The 20,974-nt window shown below is 39.8% G+C and overlaps 2 protein-coding genes across 2 annotated transcripts in view; one reads left to right on the top strand and one right to left on the bottom strand.

Annotated features, from left to right (window-relative positions):
- Positions 1-499, bottom strand: part of LOC124261030 — a 42,318-nt gene extending 41,819 nt beyond the window's left edge. The window contains exon 1 of the mRNA XM_046695353.1: positions 410-499. Coding sequence (XP_046551309.1) covers positions 410-499 — 90 coding nt within the window. The remainder of the gene's footprint in view (positions 1-409) is intronic.
- A 3,808-nt stretch (positions 500-4,307) lies between these two features.
- On the top strand, positions 4,308-5,597 carry LOC124261022 (collagen alpha chain-like). The gene has a single exon (XM_046695341.1). The coding sequence runs from the start codon at positions 4,308-4,310 to the stop codon at positions 5,595-5,597; it is 1,290 nt and encodes a 429-aa protein (XP_046551297.1).
- The last annotated feature ends 15,377 nt before the right edge of the window (positions 5,598-20,974 follow it).

The following is a 20,974-nucleotide window of genomic DNA, read 5'->3' as shown; positions in this document are numbered from 1 at the left end:
AAGATTGGTCTCTATAGACAAACGCCGTATTGTTTTTCTGAACCCCTCATGACTATAGTTTTACCGTTGCCAGGATTGTTTGACATTTTTACATGGTTAATACGACGCCAAGACCTGATTTGATTTGATTTGATTAAAGCTGTCGCGAACAAGCGGCCATTAAGCGTTCGGTGTGATGGAAGACAATTCTACCATGATGAGGCACGGAGATAAATGCGATCAGAGCCAGATTAGAATTATCAGATTACACATTGATTATAAATTTATAGGTGTGTAAATAATGCTGATTCCGTTATGAAGATCAAAGGCGCTTGTTGTAAACGCATGAGATTCTCTTTGGGGAAAATGGGAGTGAACACATTATCGGGAGGTGTGTGTGCAGAGTGTCACTCATTACCGTCTATCATACGTGAGAATTCTGGACTGGCTTCATCTTGCTTGTGTATATCATCAGGGCAGCCACCTCGTCGTCACTGACAACGTCTTCATTTGACGTCATCTGTATTCAGTAAAGTACTAAAATGTCAAATCAGTAATCAGCAATATACCAGCTGTACCATAACAGTAGTCAGCAATATACCAGTTTATCGTATCAGTAGTCAGCAATATACCAGTTTATCATATCAGTAGACAGCAATATACCAGTTTATCATATCAGTAGACAGCAATATACCAGTTAATCATATCAGTAGTCAGCAATATACCAGTTTATCATATCAGTAGTCAGCAATATACCAGTTTATCATATCACTAGTCAGCAATATACCAGTTTATCATATCAGTAGACAGCAATATACCAGTTTATCATATCAGTAGTCAGCAATATACCAGTTTATCATATCAGTAGTCAGCAATATACAAGCTATATCATATCAGTAGTCAGCAATATACCAGTTTATCATATCAGTAGTCAGCAATATACCAGTTTAGCATATCAGTAGTCAGCAATATACCAGTTTATCATATCAGTAGTCAGCAATATACCAGTTTATCATATCACTAGTCAGCAATATACCAGTTTATCATATCAGTTTATCATATCAGTAGTCAGCAATATACCAGTTTATCATATCAGTAGTCAGCAATATACCAGTTTACCATATCAGTAGTCAGCAATATACCAGTTTATCATATCAGTAGTCAGCAATATACAAGCTATATCATATCAGTAGTCAGCAATATACCAGTTTATCATATCAGTAGTCAGCAATATACCAGTTTAGCATATCAGTAGTCAGCAATATACCAGTTTATCATATCAGTAGTCAGCAATATACCAGTTTATCATATCACTAGTCAGCAATATACCAGTTTATCATATCAGTAGTCAGCAATATACCAGTTTATCATATCAGTAGTCAGCAATATACCAGTTTACCATATCAGTAGTCAGCAATATACCAGTTTATCATATCAGTAGTCAGCAATATACCAGTTTATCATATCAGTAGTCAGCAATATACCAGTTATATCATATCAGTAGTCAGCAATATACCAGTTTATCATATCAGTAGTCAGCAATATACCAGTTATATCATATCAGTAGTCAGCAATATACCAGTTTATCATATCAGTAGTCAGCAATATACCAGTTTATCATATCACTAGTCAGCAATATACCAGTTGTATCATATCAGTAGTCAGCAATATACCAGTTTATCATATCAGTAGTCAGCAATATACCAGTTATATCATATCAGTAGTCAGCAATATACCAGTTTATCATATCAGTAGTCAGCAATATACCAGTTTATCATATCACTAGTCAGCAATATACCAGTTGTATCATATCAGTAGTCAGCAATATACCAGTTTATCATATCAGTAGTCAGCAATATACCAGTTATATCATATCAGTAGTCAGCAATATACCAGTTTATCATATCAGTAGTCAGCAATATACCAGTTTATCATATCAGTAGTCAGCAATATACCAGTTTATCATATCAGTAGTCAGCAATATACCAGTTTATCATATCACTAGTCAGCAATATACCAGTTATATCATATCAGTAGTCAGCAATATACCAGTTTACCATATCAGTAGTCAGCAATATACCAGTTTATCATATCAGCAGTCAGCAATATACCAGTTTATCATATCAGTAGTCAGCAATATACCAGTTTACCATATCAGTAGTCAGCAATATACCAGTTTATCATATCAGTAGTCAGCAATATACCAGTTTATCATATCAGTAGTCAGCAATATACCAGTTTATCATATCAGTAGTCAGCAATATACCAGTTTATCGTATCAGTAGTCAGGACGATTATTCGTGAACTGCCGATTTCATCTCACAGGAAAGTTAAGGTCAGCCAAGACTAGCATCTAGTTTCCGTAATCAACATATTTTACAGAATGTAATTAAATAAATATAAACAAAATAGGTAAATATACACAAGCAGAATGTCTAGATTTGCCAGATATTATGGACATGCCTTCACTGTGTTGAATGTATTTGTTTCAGGGTATGTATGATAAGCAGCCATGTTCTGGATGGAGAAGGGCTGGAGTTGGAGACACACGGTTCGTGGCCAGTACTGGTTGAAAGAGAACATATCATTCACGCGTAGCAAGCCAATTTTTCGTGTAAGCCCGATAGACTGCGAAGCTTTATATTTAGATAGTATTGAGGGCTTTCATTTTTTTTATGAGACCTGAAGTGTTATCGTTTGACGATTGATGATAAATAACTTTAAAATGTTGTTATCTTATCAATATTTTGAAATCATAAGAAGAGCTTAGAGTAGTATACCATTAGTTCAGACAGAATAATCATTTGACTGAATGTGACTTCCTCATATGCAAATATGTTTTGACATTGTTTAACGCATGTTTACTGCATTGATACGATACCATGCATCGAGTATTTTTTTCTCCATGAAATGATAAACAAATGAAGAATAAACAAAGATAAAGTCTTTATAGAACGCTGGTATTGTAGTTTAGTGTTTCAGTGAGTGAGTTAAGATTTTAAGTCACATCGGCAATATTTCAGCCATATCGTGACTATTAACAAGTTATAATGCCATAATAAATCATTATAAAATCCTGTCGGCGAAGGATAGTAAAAATAACTAGAATATCACAAATATAATCGTAAAACTAGTATGAAAGTCTAAAATATCTTAACTATGAAAGACAATACAATATAAAACAGTTGCTATAGATCGCGAACAACTGAAGTGTAGTGTTTCAAAATGTTGCAGAGTACTTCACTGAAGCCTGAATATCACGTGTTAAAAGCCTGCAGAATGACTAAAGAATGGAGTAATGCATAAGCTTTCCTTGAAGGGCGACACCTTTCAAATTTATGATATGAAGAATAATATGTACATGGTGACTGTATTGGTAATACAAGTTATCACAGCTAGAATATTGGAGTCAATATGGTTCATGGAGGGATTACCATTTCTTAAATTGTAGTGTGATAGTGTGTTTGTAGGTATTTTTGGCAAGAATTAGAAGAACAATTTTTGTAGCAAAAATCATGTGTAAGCCCGGGCTTTTTTTATAATGGTAGCTACGCCCCTGTCATCGGAGGGCCCGTAGTAACATGGGTTGATTGACTTTATGTATTCAGTCACGCTAGGTCCTCCTCCCTTGATGTGATTGTTGTTGGTGATGAAGGGGGTCGGGAGACTAGGAGTTACGTGGGTCACTAGCGGGAGTTTACAAGCGTGTACGCCATGAGGCCGAGTTTATCAGTGCATGCTCATAAGTACGGAGACGTATTTTTAGTACTTAAATCTTCCTAAGATCGCCGGTCTTCGGTTTGCTAAAAATGTGAATTGGGCAAAATATGACGTTACTACCAGTTGACGCCATAATAGGACTTCTATGTGACACAATCATCCTCGTGTTTTAACTGTAAAGGTCCAAGACAAAACCACACATTATTGCACTACACACAGGGCTAGAGCAAACTTTATTTTTCTATCCTATGTTTCACCGCGTGTCACTGTATGTACCACAGTGTGTGTCACTCTATGTACTACTGTGCCTGTGTGTACCCTTGTAACAAAGTTTGGCCATCCGTCCCTATCCGTCTGTATGTTTATGTGTGTTCCTCCGTTCGTCAATCTCATCAACATGATTCATCACCCCAGCGTTCCCTGTTCTGTCTAATTATACACCGTTAATAGCTGGAGAACTGAAAAATTGATATTTCATTGTAAAACAGCTTTGATGTACAGTCATGTTTACACCATGGCGGACACTAACAGTTCTCTGGAGAATAACTAGTTCATTAACGACATTGCATGGGGCCGTGACCACTGATAATAAAACAACACCCACCTTGATGCGGTCAGCGCTCTTACTGGTTGGAGACACAGACACATTTGGCTCAGCACCACTGGAAACAGGGTCAAGGGACACAGCATCAGGGCACACTGGACCAGGAAATATCAGGGGACATCAGGAGACACCAGGAGACATCAGGTGGGCATCAGGGGACACCAGGAGACATCAGGTGGGCATCAGGGGACCCCAGGAAACACTAGGGGAACATCAGGGGACACCAGGAGACACTAGGGGAACATCAGGTGGGCATCAGGAGACACCAGGAAACACTAGGGGAACACCAGGAAACACCAGGAGGGCATCAGGGGACACCAGGAGACACCAGGGGAGCCCAGGGTCACCAGTAGACACTAAGGGAACATCGGGGGCACCAGGAGACATCAGATGGGCATCAGGGGACACCGGGAGACATCAGGGGACACCAGGAGACACCAGGAGACAGCAGGTGGGCATCAGGGGACACCAGGAGACATCAGGTGGGCATCATGGGACACCAGGAGACATCAGGAGGGCATCGCAGGACACCAGAAGACATCAGGAGACAGCAGGTGGGCATCAGGGGACACCAGGAGACATCAGGTGGGCATCATGGGACACCAGGAGACATCAGGAGGGCATCGGAGGACACCAGAAGACATCAGGGGACACCAGGGGAAATCAGGGGACATCAGGTGGGCATCAGGTGGGCATCAGGAGACACCAGGAGACATCAGGTGGGAATCAGGGGACACCAGGAGATATCAGGTGGGCATCAGGGGACACCAGGAGACACCAGGTGGGCATCAGGGGACACCAGGAGACATCAGGTGGGCATCAGGGGACACCAGGAGACATCAGTTGGGCATCAGGGGACACCAGGAGACATCAGGGGACAATAGGATATAGCAGGAGACATCCGTTGGGCATCAGGGGACATCAGGAGACACCAGGAGACATCAGGTGGGCATCAGGGGACACCAGGAGACACCATGGGGCATCAGGAGACATCAGGTGGGCATCAGGTGGGCATCAGGGGACATCAGGAGACACCAGGGTACATCAGGTGGGCATCAGGGGACACCAGGAGACACCATGGGGCATCAGGAGACATCAGGTGGGCATCAGGGGACATCAGGAGACACCAGGAGACATCAGGTGGGCATCAGGGGACACTAGGAGACACCATGGGGCATCAGGAGACATCAGGTGGGCATCAGGTGGGCATCAGGGGACACCAGGAGACACCAGAAGACATCAGGTGGGCATCAGGGGACATCAGGAGACACCAGGGTACATCAGGAGTATCTGAATAGATATTATTTTATTAGAAACAAATAATTCCTTTTAAACTGAAAAGGAGCCTCAGTGATTTGGGATATTGGGGGAAATCTAGACTTGCTTCACGTAGAGATTAAGCATTGGTGTATTCTGATCTAAGACTAACGCTTACTCACTGAATAGATATCATTTTATTAGAAACAAACCATTCCTTTTAAACTGAAAAGGAGCCTCAGTGATTTGGGATATTGGGGGAAATCTAGACTTGCTTCACGTAGAGATTAAGCATTGGTGTATTCTGATCTAAGACTAACGCTTACTCACTGAATAGATATCATTTTATTAGAAACAAACCATTCCTTTTAAACTGAAAAGGAGTCCGAGTGATTTGGGATATTGGGGGAAATCTAGACTTGCTTCACGTAGAGATTAAGCATTGGTGTATTCTGATCTAAGACTAACGCTTACTCACTGAATAGATATCATTTTATTAGAAACAAACCATTCCTTTTAAACTGAAAAGGAGTTCGAGTGATTTGGGATATTGGGGAAATCTAGACTTGCTTCACGTAGAGATTAAGCATTGGTGTATTCTGATCTAAGACTAACGCTTACTCACTGAATAGATATCATTTTATTAGAAACAAACCATTCCTTTTAAACTGAAAAGGAGTCCGAGTGATTTGGGATATTGGGGGAAATCTAGACTTGCTTCACGTAGAGATTAAGCATTGGTGTATTCTGATCTAAGACTAACGCTTACTCACTGAATAGATATCATTTTATTAGAAACAAACCATTCCTTTTAAACTGAAAAGGAGTCCGAGTGATTTGGGATATTGGGGGAAATCTAGACTTGCTTCACGTAGAGATTAAGCATTGTAGCTCAGGTTGTGGTTCAGGTACAAATTCTGATCCTTACAGCTGTATTCACACTCCCTGAGTTCAAGATTAAATGGTCCAGTTGATCGTAAAGGACAATCCTGTGTCTGTTTATGCTGGCTGTATTGGCCACATACGATATACATTCTATGTGTTACATTTGTGTAGTTGTACAGACATAACTGTCCAAAATAGATCAATCACGCAAATTACTTAAATACTTAAAATTCTTGTTATTTTATGTTTTTTATCGTTTTGTTCTTGTGTCTGTGTGTAGTTTTGTTTGTTTGGAGTTTGTTGGTTTTTTTTACTTGTTGGGGAGTTTTGTCTGGTGGTTGTTGTTCTTTATTTTGTAGAGCGGGGCCGATATTGAAGGATGAAGATGATTGTACCTGCACTGGCAGTTGTTTTGTACTCAATCGATGACGTCATGAAACAGACTGAGTTATATTTTTTTACCTAAATATGAAAATGGAACCATTATATAGGTCGTAAGTTATCACCGATTGCTAACTGCTTTTAATTTGTTTATTTATGATCAGGACACCAGTTGGTAATACGTGGCGGCGTTAACATGAATAACAATGAGTGAGTATTGTTGGCAATGGAATGAAACAGCCTAGTTGAGAACGAGCACGTACAAGCAACAGTGATGTTCGTCATGAACTACTGAATGGCCAACACAGTTTCTGATGGAACCCAAACAGGTAATCAACAATACCTGGCTCTAGAACTCGGATATGTTTATACCTAAGCGGTTCAACGTGGTAGACCAATTACATAGAGTAGATAACCTTGCTAGTATATATACTTGTGTGTAGGTGTGGGCCTGAACGACAACTTTGTATTGCGATCTGAGTTTCTTTTATCGTGGGCAAAACTCCCTTCCCGGTAACTATATACACATGCACTTAGCTCTGCAAGAGTGAGTTGTGGAGTGATGAGACATAGCTCCGTTGAAGCAAAATCGTTACCTTCGCCAATAAACACTATCACGAAATCGCTGATTCAGCTCGATTTCTTTGTCATTTTGCCAGACAAAGCTCAAATCTGCACTTTTTTGCAATTAGTTCAGAAACCATAACGTTGAAGCAATCCCCCTTCCACCACCTGCAAGACGGGAAAACAGGCGCCGATTGAACTGTCTGGTTCCCGTGGAAAACGTGAATAGAGAACCAGCTAGTAGGCAGCATCTTGAGAAGTGAACTTCGAGAATATATTGATATCAGTAATGTCTAAGCAAGACCATTCCCCAGTTCTGTCATTCCTTCGTCCTTACACCCAGCCCATCCCAATCACACCCTTATTTCACCTGTTCCACTTTATTCCTTCACCCGGCCGATCATACCTTTTCACCATTCCACTAATCCTTCCCTCAACCCTCAATCATAGTAATAGTCCGTTTAAATGGCGCTCATATCCAGGCACATTTCCTGCTCACGGCGCTACGTACATTACTATCCCCGGTCATAGGACACCATCGTGCTATACGAAACTTTTTCAACTCCCTGGGAAGTATACAGCCATGCTGCCTGTTAGGCGCAATGAACTAATCACTCACATTGCCAGCACATCCTCACAGGTACCCATTTTACAGCTGGGTGAACTGAGACAATGAGGATCTTAGTATCTTGTCCAATGATACTACGCAAATGTGCCCCCTTTATTCCGTTCAGTCACACTAAGTCGCTAAATGTCCAATCCCACCCTCCTTCACCTCTAGGACACTGTAAACTAGGTATAGTCACTGTATGTTCAAGTCTGGACTGGGTACTTGTATCTATGTGCTTTATATTATATCTGCTTGTGTTAACTGTCTGAACAACTCATACTGGGCACACAAGAAACCATTGCATGGGTTTCATGAGAAAAGTGTAGATAACACTCAAGCAACTGTCAACTAACAGAGCCTGGTGACCTTGTCTAGAAGGGCATATTTTTTCTGAAAGATGGCTTGCAGGCTCTAGTTGAAGACGACGTTCAAATGTCAGACAACCTTTGAGGTCCCCGAAGAGATTTGCGAGCATGTTCTACTCCAACAGCCTGTTTAAAAAGCATATTCCTTTGAAGATAAATATATAATTCATTCAGTCGAAGCAAGTTCAATCGGTTACTAAATTGGTTAGTCAGTTGGGTAGAACGCTAATTTGATCAGGGATACCTGGCGGGAATAGGGAAGAACTATGTTTCAATGTTAGAATTGCTGAAACGAACTAGCTACGGAATAGTTAAGTTACAACGTCGTTCATACTGGAGTGGCTAAAGAGTATATTGTGGTTAGTTGAGAAAACCTTACATTGCTACGGTTGGGTGAACTGACGGTCTACCAAAAGACTGTACAACATTGATACGGCAAGTGGAGCTGAGGGGATAATAGTTAGATGTATTACGATGATACGGTAGGGTGAGCTGAGGGAGTTAATAACTGTTAATAACGGTATAACAATCGTACGGCGAGATGAGCTGAGGCGGCTTGGGGTGAATCTGTATTAGTTTTAACTGTGCAAGTTAACTAGGGCCGCTATGCATTACGCGTGGCTGCCGAGGTAACGAATGATAACATATTGTGCCACAAAATAAATCGGCCTGTCAAAATCTAAATGAAGTCAGACACTAAGGGTTCGTTGAAAATGTGGGCCATTGATCATGTAGGGGTGAAACTTGAAATTTCTAACGGATGCAGCAGATCGATACATGCTCCTGCGTCCGCGGGGACCTTCATCTGTGAGAAATCCATTTGGGTGGTTCAGATTTCCAGCAGCATGTGCCATTTCTCCATGTAGCGTTTGTGTGGGCTTTTAAGCATGGTTGTTGAAGTAAAATAAATTCCACATTAGAAATAATCACGGTGATCATAAGTGAGCGTTTGAGTTGGATTTCGTGCCGCCTTGACCAGGATCCCCTGACATATTAGTTACTGTTGGAGGAACACCGGTTACATAGGTCGTGCCCGAGTACTACTGTGGGGAAACCACAAGTGCCCAAATTTACGGGATCATCATCGGATCAGTCCTGGCCTGATTGGGAGATATAGTCCCAGAAGACATTGTAGAGATGTCGTTAATTGTTTGTCTTGAACAGGGGCGTAGCTATCATTTTGAAAAAAGCCCGAGCTTACACATGATTGTTGCTAAAAACGTTGGGCAAGCCCTCAATACTATCTCAATATAAAGCTTCTCAACCTATCGGACTTACACGAAAAGAAAAAAATTGCTACGCACCTGTTCAAATGTACGTTTTGGTGGACAACAACAAATATATTTATCAAAGAGCGATCGAGGTTACAAGACAATGCAACAAATGCCAGGTTGTTGCGTTGTCACACTGCTGGTTAGTTATGATACTTTTGCCTGTTTATGAAAGGGCGATAACCTGATAGCGTCATTGAAGGACGAGGTCAAGGTCAAAATGAACTGAAGAAATCCCGAATTGGTACTGTTTATTATCTGGGCAGACGACAAGTGATCCCAAGATGGTGTATCTCTCTGTCGGAGTACTCTGGCGATGATGGTTATACAACTGATTACGACTATCATTAGTAAGGTCATTATTGCTGGTGTTGTTGCTGACGTTGTTTTGTTGCAAATATGAGAGATCGTTAATATTCTTTTGGCTCAGTCCAAGCTCTGCACTCGGACACACATCCTGTAACCTTGCCATTTCCTGCTTTCAAAATTGTCCTTCTGTTGATGGATCTCTAGACTGCATTCGCTGAGGGCGACTGATTTCGCCGCAATATAGATATAAAGATAGTTTGAGATGGTTACATCTGGAGTCTCCAATGCATGAGTGTGTCCATTGATTCTTGTTTAACTCGCGCCGATGTCATAATCTACGCTTTGCATGTCTAGGTGTACATAATGCATGTGCAATCATTCATCAAGGTCACGCCACTTGTCATTTCACCAACAAGATCTTCCGATATCTCTTGGCTGACATCGCCTCCGAGATTTGGATTCAGAATCAGGGTTGAAAATAGAAGCTATAGCGTGTTGGAAGCGACAATCAGCCATAGGATGTTCTAAATGACCTAATATCCATTTTTAAAGAGGTAAATATTTCAGAGCGCTGGAGAGACAATACCCCAGCAGCAACACCCGATCAATACAACGATGATGGCAAAGTGGAACATAGAGGAAAGCAAATTAAAAGCACAATGAGATCTCATTAAACATGACTGCCACTGATTTTTTAAATAATACCCCTTCTTATCCTATTAGTGAATCATTTATGTGTGAAGCATGAAACATGAAACTATTCGAAGTCTAAATTACTTTGGCAAGTTCAGAAAATGAAGAGGTCCTGTTATCTGAATTCTGGTATATATTGAAAGACAATCATAAAAGAAATACTTAAAATATCTATTAATGCATATATGACGTTCATTTATATTATATTATTTATATTATGTTATATTTATATTATATGTGTAACGTTACATTGTGACGTGTGTTAATAAAAGAATTAATGCTATGTATATTCTTTCGTGCATTCATTCATTCCTATTCGTAAATTCATATACATAAACACTCGGTATCAGAGCATCTCCCCGGTTACCTTAGTTATTCATATTCATCTGCCATGAGAAAGGAAATAAATAAAATGTCCACCGATTGCCCCAGACTATATATGAGGCTATATATCCGTATGGACATCCATTGAGCAGCTCTGTGCAGCGGCCGGAGTACACTGCTGGTATTATGTATGCACTGTTGTAAAGCCTGCTCTGCTTTCACTTATTGATTTTGCCCAGGGAAAAGTTTCGTGGGTTTTTTTTCAGTAAGTTCAGTATTGGCAAATGCATTATGAAAATCACAGGGTTGTGAGAGGTTATAAGTTTGTGAGGTACGTGAGTGAGTGAGTGAGTGAGTGAGTGAGTGAGTGAGGCGTGAGGTTTCTGACAGAAGAGAGAGGATGGAAGGGAAATACTAAATCTCTATCAACCAAACTACCGAATCTGGTGCACAAGTCACACATAATGTTTCATCTACTTTATCATATATAATCTGCTGTGTGATATAGTGTTATAGTGACCAACAGTGACATACAGCGTGTGGTCTAGTGTACGATCTAGTGTATATCTTGTGTTGTTCTGTATGATATAGTGTTATAGTAACCAACAGTGACATACAGCGTGTGGTCTAGTGTACGATCTAGTGTATATCTTGTGTTGTACTGTGTGATATAGTGTTATAGTGACCAACACTGACATACAGTATATGTTGTGTGGTCTAGTGTACGATCTAGTGTATATCTTGTGTTGTACTGTGTGATATAGTGTTATAGTGACCAACAGTGACATACAGCGTGTGGTCTAGTGTACGATCTAGTGTATATCTTGTGTTGTACTGTGTGATATAGTGTTATAGTGACCAACACTGACATACAGCGTGTGGTCTAATGTACGATCTAGTGTATATGTTGTGTTGTATGATATAGTGTTATAGTGACCAACACTGACATACAGCGTGTGGTCTAGTGTACGATCTAGTGTATATGTTGTGTTGTATGATATAGTGTTATAGTGACCAACAGTGACATACAGCGTGTGGTCTAGTGTACGATCTAGTGTATATGTTGTGTTGTGTATGATATAGTGTTATAGTGTTGTACTGACATACATGATCTATAGTGTTATAGTGATATAGTGTTATAGTGACATACATACAGCGTGTGGTCTAGTGTACGATCTAGTGTGTATATGTTGTACTGTATGATATAGTGTTATAGTGACCAACACTGACATACAGCGTGTGACTAATGTACGACTAGTGTATATGTGTGTGTATATATAGTGTTAGTGATCTAGTGTATATGTTGTGTTGTATGATATAGTGTTATAGTGACCAACACTGACATACAGCGTGTGGTCTAGTGTACGATCTAGTATATGTTGTACGATCTAGTGTATATGACCAACACTTACAGCGTGTGTCTAATGTACGATCTAGTGTATATGTTGTATGATATAGTGTTATAGTGACCAACACTGACATACAGCGTGTGGTCTAGTGTACGATCTAGTGTATATGTTGTGTTGTATGATATAGTGTTATAGTGACCAACACTGACATACAGCGTGTGTCTAGTGTACGATCTAGTGTTATATGTTGATATAGTGTTATAGTGAGTGACCAACACTGACATGACATAGTGTACGATCTAGTGTATATGTTGTGCTGTATGATATAGTGATCTGACCAACAGCGTGTGATCTAATGTACGATCTAGTGTATATGTTGTATTGTATGATATAGTGTTATAGTGACCAACAGTGACATACAGCGTGTGGTCTAGTGTACGATCTAGTGTATATGTTGTACTGTGTGATATAGTGTTATAGTGACCAACACTGACATACAGCGTGTGGTCTAATTTACGATCTAGTGTATATGTTGTGTTGTAAGGATGCCATCTGTGGTATGGCACCACGCCCTGCTACATACGCTCCTTGTTCGGTAAGGTCAGTTTGATGCTGCTACTTTGATCAACTTTAACCAACAGCGGCTTAAAACCCCATACATAATACACATCGATCACTCTAGCCAGACTCTCTGCTGAGTCATCATCAATAACCAAGAATTTATATTCATTTCTGTCCTCAAGGCTACTGTTTATGAGCGCGTTGACATTTTGTATTCCTTTGACTCAGATGGGAATGTATACAGTCGTGCTTTACCCTTATAACCCATTCCATTTCATTCTATAGATTTAAGACTGTTCTAGTTGTAGCTGTCGGCCATATTGATCCATTTCATGCAGCCTATCATCACTGTCACCTTTTGAATGAAATGAACATCAATAGGGCTAGCCCGGAAAATCCGGCCTCACGAGTACAATTGCATAGTGACATGTACACTCTAAAAAAAAGAAACGCATATGAGTTTTCAGCAGTTCATTTTGATATATTTTGACAGCAATCGTCATTAACACAATTCCTTCTCTTGAATCCTGTTAATCATGTCGTGTTTGTTGTGTAACGCGCAAACGCATCCCAAAATGTGTTTGTGAAGGTATGACATAAAAAAATGAAAACGATACATGAAAAGTACATACAGAAAGTTTTTTCCACGTAATGCACGTGCAATGTGTCGGAAACATGAGTAGAGACATCGACTATAACAGGTCAAACCAAATTCATCATTTCATTACGAAATTTACGACGTAAACGAAGATATAAAAATGCCAAGTTTGAATGCTACTGATCGAAACATCGCCATTGAACGTTTGGAAGCAGGGGAGGCCCAGTCTGCCGTTACAGGACACTTCAACGTCCACCACGGCACCATATCTCGCTATACCCACTTCAACGTCCACCACAGCACCATATCTCGCTATACCCACTTCAACGTCCACCACAGCACCATATCTCGCTATACCCACTTCAACGTCCACCACAGCACCATATCTCGCTATACCCACTTCAACGTCCACCACAGCACCATATCTCGCTATACCCACTTCAACGTCCACCACAGCACCATATCTAGCTATACCCACTTCAACGTCCACCACAGCACCATATCTCGCTATACCCACTTCAATTCGACCCAAGATAGTCCCAGAAGTGGAAGACCAAGAGTGACCACTCCTGCTCAGGACCGATTCATCAGGGTCTTTCAAGTAGCCACCGATTTGCTACAGCAACGGACACTGCAGGACAGGTGCCTGGTCTTTACAACAGTTAGCTCGGCGACAATGTGGAATTCGTTATGTAAGGCATGATTGCACTGTCCTCAAGGACACGGTGTAAGATGTAAAACGGGAAATAGAACACAAACATTATTGTTCATATTGTTTTAAACGACTGTGTTGATTGAGCATTTCGGGAAAATATTTTATTGTAAATCTAATTTGTTTGCTACTCAAATTGGAACGATAATTTGTTTCATCAAAGGTTTCTTGTCCACGTGCTTTCACACCACACTTGGCACCACAAAAACATCTCCTGCCGCTAATCCAATTTTCTCCTCGCTATGAAATTGACAACGTGGTGATAACCTCACCCACTTCAACGTCCACCACAGCACCATATCTCGCTATACCCACTTCAACGTCCACCACAGCACCATATCTAGCTATACCCACTTCAACGTCCACCACAGCACCATATCTCGCTATACCCACTTCAATTCGACCCAAGATAGTCCCAGAAGTGGAAGACCAAGAGTGACCACTCCTGCTCAGGACCGATTCATCAGGGTCTTTCAAGTAGCCACCGATTTGCTACAGCAACGGACACTGCAGGACAGGTGCCTGGTCTTTACAACAGTTAGCTCGGCGACAATGTGGAATTCGTTATGTAAGGCATGATTGCACTGTCCTCAAGGACACGGTGTAAGATGTAAAACGGGAAATAGAACACAAACATTATTGTTCATATTGTTTTAAACGATCCTGTGTTGATTGAGCATTTCGGGGAAAATATTTTATTGTAAATCTAATTTGTTTGCTACTCAAATTGGAACGATAATTTGTTTCATCAAAGGTTTCTTGTCCACGTGCTTTGCACACATCCACGGGAAGCACTTGGCAAAGGTCGCCGAATATAAACATGACAAAAAACATCTCCTGCCGCTAATTGTTTCCAATTTTCTCCAATGTCACGTGGAAGGAAATATCAAATTAGGACTCTTATTTCCATGTTCGCACTGAAAATACTCAAAGTCAGGATTCATCAAACGTAATTGGGTTGTACATTTCACAGGGAAGGACTGCAGCAATCTGCATGTAAACGATGCTAGTGTGTCAAGCAAGTGCCCGCTGTGTTCCGTCGTTAAGACACGAAATGATTGAAATTGACAACGTGAGTGATAACCTCAGTCTAAAATGCGTTTCGATTTGAAATGTAACACGTTTTATGTAACAGCGATCTAAAATCGGTTAGTAATACCCTCGATAAAAAAAACGTCGATTTCAAAGATGTATTTTCAAGATCGCTCTCATCAGATTATACAGCCCAATTATACCACGAACGCTTGATCACTTGTGTCAGATATGTACGTGTCTTGCCGTAATATGAATGATCGATGTCGATAAGCCATCCAAGTCAGTTTGACGTAAATGACAGGTGTGAGATACATTTGAAAAAGAGTTTCCGTAACATGGTGAGGACGATTCCTTCAAATGCCTTCCATATCACCATATACACTCTCACAGGTCAGAACATTGGGGTGGTTACAACCATAGCTTCTACCATTTCAAGATTTCCCTTATGTTTTAGTCCTTGCATCGGGTGACCAGTAGTGGACGGGTCACTCTTACACCACTAGTCACGTGGGTCCCGAGCCACAAAACGTTCGTAGCGCTACTACATTCGTATGCCTATATGATAAACTATAGAGTTACGACAGGTCGTAACATTCCGAACGCTTTGTGGATCGGGACCCCGGACTTAGGTTGTTGTTTAACATTCGTTTATATCGCTTGTATTATATCAACCCGTATTTATATTGTTTGATTAACACGTGTCTATACATTATGCTACATGCGTTTATGTTGTTTGTTTTACATGCGGTTATCTTGTTTACTTAACATGCGGTTATCTTGTTTGTTTAACGTGTTGTGTATTGTTAACATGTATTTACATTGTTTCAAATTTTTACATAATAATTGATTTGCATGCATTATATTTTTTGTTAAGCAGTATTTATAGTTTTTGTTTAACACTTATTTTATTGTTTGTTTTTATTTGTGTTCCCTTAGTGCACTCTTCAGTGAACCAAGTCTCACGCCCATGGGACAGACGCGCTACCCGATGCATGTCGGGACCCACTGTTGAGAATACATGTATTACAATGTAAGCGTTGGCTGACAGTTGTTCATGATATCGACCCTCGGTCTGTAGTGGCAGGCTCGTTCATCCACAGGTCCCAGTTCAAACGTTGGAATATTGCCGACTGCGCCATGAAACAACAGCTATTCACTAATTCGGGTAAAATAATTAATCCAATATTTTGTTCAACTTCGGTACTTGAGCAATAACGTTATTCACATGGTTGTTTTCTTGTCAGATAAAACTGATATCAATCCACTGGAACACATGTAATGCAGGTACGAATACAAATATTGGTTTATGATGAAATATATTAATGCAGGGCTGTTCGCATATGTAGCTGTTCGCCAGCAGGTGTTCACTTCCTAAATGTGTGACGATGTCGGCAGCAGTCTCTGAAACAGTGTACCATAATAAACAACACAAAGAAACTACACATGCCCCCTGATAACCTTCAACAGATGCAGGTAAATGTTGCTTTACCAGACTGAACCTTTTCAATAATAAATTCAAAGTCATGCTTCTTCATCTAACTTCCCGATATAGAGCACGTGCACGAACTCACGTGCAGATCAGATGATATTAACAGGAGGAATGGAGAAACAGCTAGGCGTAACCAACCTGGAAGTATATCTGGTGAACTCTGGCAACATACGCGCTACAGTTGTAAGGACAATATTTAGATATTCTCTAATGTTGTATTTCTGTGGCACCACCAGTGGTTTCATGCCAGATAGATGTGCTACTATCAACAATAACACATCGTGTTCCGCCTCGTGTGTAGCTGTGCATGCTGTTTTGGCTGTTGATGATGGTGAAGGAGAGGGAGATGAGCAGATTATAGAGCAACGATGTCATGTAAATACTAGCAATATTAAAAAGTCAGTCCGTCTTGGAGCGTGATGACCTGTGCCAGATTGATGACTCGAGATGAGAAGGCCGAGCTGTTCGGACAGCAACCACAATCACCAGTTGTTCCGTGATATATTACAACCAGCCTTTGATCGGCGGCAGGGAGCGTTTGAGGAAAATGATATTTATCGGAATTTTATCAAAAACGTATATTTCACTTCGGGGAACTGGCATTTGGAAACCTTAATTCATAAACAATTTCGTTTTCCTTTTAACTTTATTCTATAAGTTTGGAACCCGAATAATATTTCGAAGCATATAATAAAAAACCTAGCTACTTTCTTGTTGATAATGAGATATTACACCACTACTTCCAATATACCACTAATCACATGTTGTGAGTACAACCTCCAGCCAGTGTGTATTCCGGGACACAAACCGCAGCTAAGAAGTAAATGCAAAACATATAGCCGCAAAAGCCCTTCCACGACCAGAAGAAATCTCTGCTAAGAGCAGTGTTGAAAACATGAACTTGAAATTTGCTGAAGTTTTTATCACAATAACTATAGATACTAGATGCCTTTTCCTCCACAATGCCAGTAATCTGTATATTTCTGTTTTTGTACATATTACCCATAAGTCATTTGGAGTAAATTTAATTCCCAATACTTCAAATACATCACATCGCCATTTCTGTTTTTAAATTTCCACATAAGGTTTCTGTACTTCCATCTTTTGAGCCGATCCCGATTGCTTTTGTGTTATATAAACTTGCATTATAATTTTGATAACTGAATAATTTCTGGTTTGTCTTTGTAGATCTATATAAAATCTTTGCAGATATGATTATGTGGTTCTGTAATTTATTAGTCTGTAATGTACCAAGCCAAATGTTTTTCCAAACATTTGATTACTCAAAAACTCAAGATGATTCTAAGATTTGTTGGTTTCATGAAATCCCCAATAAACATGCCAAATACTTTCAGTCATTCCATTACAAAAGCTGCATATACCACTTACTAAATTTGTTTTCATAAGTTATACATGTATTACATGTACAAACTTGTATTGGCAATCAAGGAGTTAACATCCTTTAAACCATGTCTATATTACACATTAAAGACTTCATACCAACTAAAACGGCAATCATCAGACATTATTTGCCATTTATGGCAAACATTCCGTTTATAGTTTTCATGTATGTCTGTCATTAAGTAACCTTGAATCTTTAGATAATTTCATAAGATCTCCCTGACAAACATTTATGTTCAGATTACAGTTATTGATAATACTATTAGTTCAAAAGGCATCCAATCGCTTTCATTCTTGATTGTCAATGTTCCTTTGTGTCCAGTATCTTAAGGAATAAACAGGACTTTAAAAACTATGATTGAGCTATAATGGTTGGGATAATGTCTTCAGTGGTCTCTACTTGTACATTTATTCATTTACAATTTCTTTCGTTCAATACATGTATTTGCCTCATAGTTTAGAATAGATAAAGATTACAATAAATGGATATTAACCGGTGTTATTCTGGCCTGATCAGCCATCTCCGACCCCATACAAGAAAAGGACTTAGCACATAAGGTCAGTCATTATCGGATCGATGGACGACCAAGAAGGAGAAGATTCTGAAATACAATCTCGGGGTAGATTGTTTCAAAGCTTCTATAAATATTTTAATATCAGCCATGGGCAACCCTCCCTCTGCATGATTTCTTCACATTGTGCTCCTCTTTTTTAATTATTTTTAACAGGAAGATCCTCTCAAAAGCTGTCATGAAATATGCAGGTGGACTGGATTAAGTGCTGAAAACATGAACTGAAAATTACAATAACTATCGATATTAAATGCCTTTTCCTCCACAATGCCAGTAATCTGTTTATTTCTTCAAGTCTTCTTGTATATATTACCCATGTCATTTGGAGTAAACTTGATGTCCAGCCTTTGTCTTATCTACAGTTATCTTAAGACCCGATATATGATAGACAGTAGTGAGTCAATAGCAGCATGTAAACTGCCATCTCTTCAATCCAGAAACAATAATGTATCATCAGCATACTGGCCTAATTTTATATTCGGATTTGTCAATAATCATACCATTTTACATTCTCATTCTTCCTTATCATTCATCCCAGGATTAAAGCTCCAAAGAGAAATAGAGTTGGCGATAAAGGAGCACTGTGTCTACATCCTCTTTCCTGGGTTAAGAAATCAGATAAGTGGTTAGCTTTGATGACACAAGAATGTGTGTCATAAGTAAATGAATTTAATCAGGGCCTATTGAATTTGAGGCCCAAAACCATTCCGCGAATTTGAGGCGCAAAACCATTCCGCGAATTTGAGGCCCAAAACCATTCCGCGAATTTGAGGCGCAAAACCATTCCGCGAATTTGAGGCCCAAAACCAGTCACATTTAAAACAGTTCTTCACAGCTGCTATGACGTCATCGTCCGAGTGGAAATCGGTTCCGGTTAAAGCTTTCTTCGTGTTTGGGATGAGGTGTATGTTCTGCGGCAGATCTGGAGAATACGGTGGATGTCCGTACGCTGAGGCCATGATCATGACAGATTTCTGCATTGGCGCTTTGTCTTGATGGAACAGCACGCATTTGGTCAGCTTCCTGTGTCTTGTAGTCTAATCTACAATCTCTAGTGTTGAAGTTTCTACCAGTACTTGAATACCACACTTTCCTCCCGTTTTTGAAAGGCACATACCCTTATTCGTTTTTCTGCCTTTTGACAGAGGAAGACTCATTTGCTTCATGTAGGTACACCTCTGTGACATTATGCAATATCCACAACGAATTATTTCCTTACTATGTTTTTTTTTCTATGTGAGGCTCAATACTTATCTATCAAACCTTGTCAAACTGCTGATATGTAGTCTTGACAAAGTCTGGATGTTATTCCGCTAACAGAACTGTTGTAAACGACCGTGGATTTACGGCAAGAAGAAGCATTACAGACCTGAAACTTTCACAGCAGTTTCGCGTGAGAAATCAATGAACAAATGGGTTTATTTCCCTTCCTCAATCTTCTGAAAGCACTTTATCATTAGTTTCACAGCCTTCTAATTGCAGGATTGTGCATGTCAGGTATGCCATTGGATGTCTTCCTTAATTTAAAACAATTCACGAACTGCACATAAAAACACTGGACACTGCACTTTCCGGTTTTTATTAGAATATCACGACCCGAGACTTAATCACGCTATTTTTCGGCATTTTCCATTAAGCTGAGTGGGAATGAAAATGAATATCCAAGAAAAACATGTTTCTCAGCTGTAAGTGCGTCCACAGCACAGAAAGACTGATATCTCCCCTCTTCCTCAACACACTTTCATGTAACAGTATGAACTAGCTTCACACATTCCACCCATAGACTCGAACCCAATCTTCGGCGTCACCAAACGGCAGTTTCAGCGCCCTTCCCTCTGTAATCTATATACAGAGGTGTTTGACAGCTTTCTATGTAAAATAGATTTGTTAAGTGCAACAAAAATGTTTGCATCGTTTAATGGTGACTGAAACAAAAGGAAAAAAATGGCTATAAAAGTATCCTAGTTGTACTTTGTAAGATTGCATCATTTAGGTGATTTTTCTCAGACTTAGGAACGTTTTAAAAAAGTTTATAATTATTTGAAAAGATTCCTAGTTTCAAATGTGTCCTCTTCCAGTTTCGTGCAGATCTGCATCCCCAACATTTTTCTCAGTTATTATATTTTGTCAGACTGATGCGGACTGTTCGTTGTCTTTTCCGCATGTCCTTTCTACGTCTCGGCACACCTCGAAAATCATTTAATTCATCCTCGTTTGTTGACTTTTTTATTTACCGCTACACTCAATAAAAAGACAAGCCCCTGTTCACAATCAGGATCATTGTTTTACATAGTA

This window comes from Haliotis rubra, unplaced genomic scaffold (genome assembly GCF_003918875.1).
Source record: "Haliotis rubra isolate DU_JTF1 unplaced genomic scaffold, ASM391887v1 Scf119, whole genome shotgun sequence".
NCBI classification, from domain to species: Eukaryota; Metazoa; Mollusca; class Gastropoda; order Lepetellida; family Haliotidae; genus Haliotis; species Haliotis rubra.
Note: the sequence above shows the minus strand (reverse complement) of the source record. Positions and strands in the feature narration are given on the sequence as shown.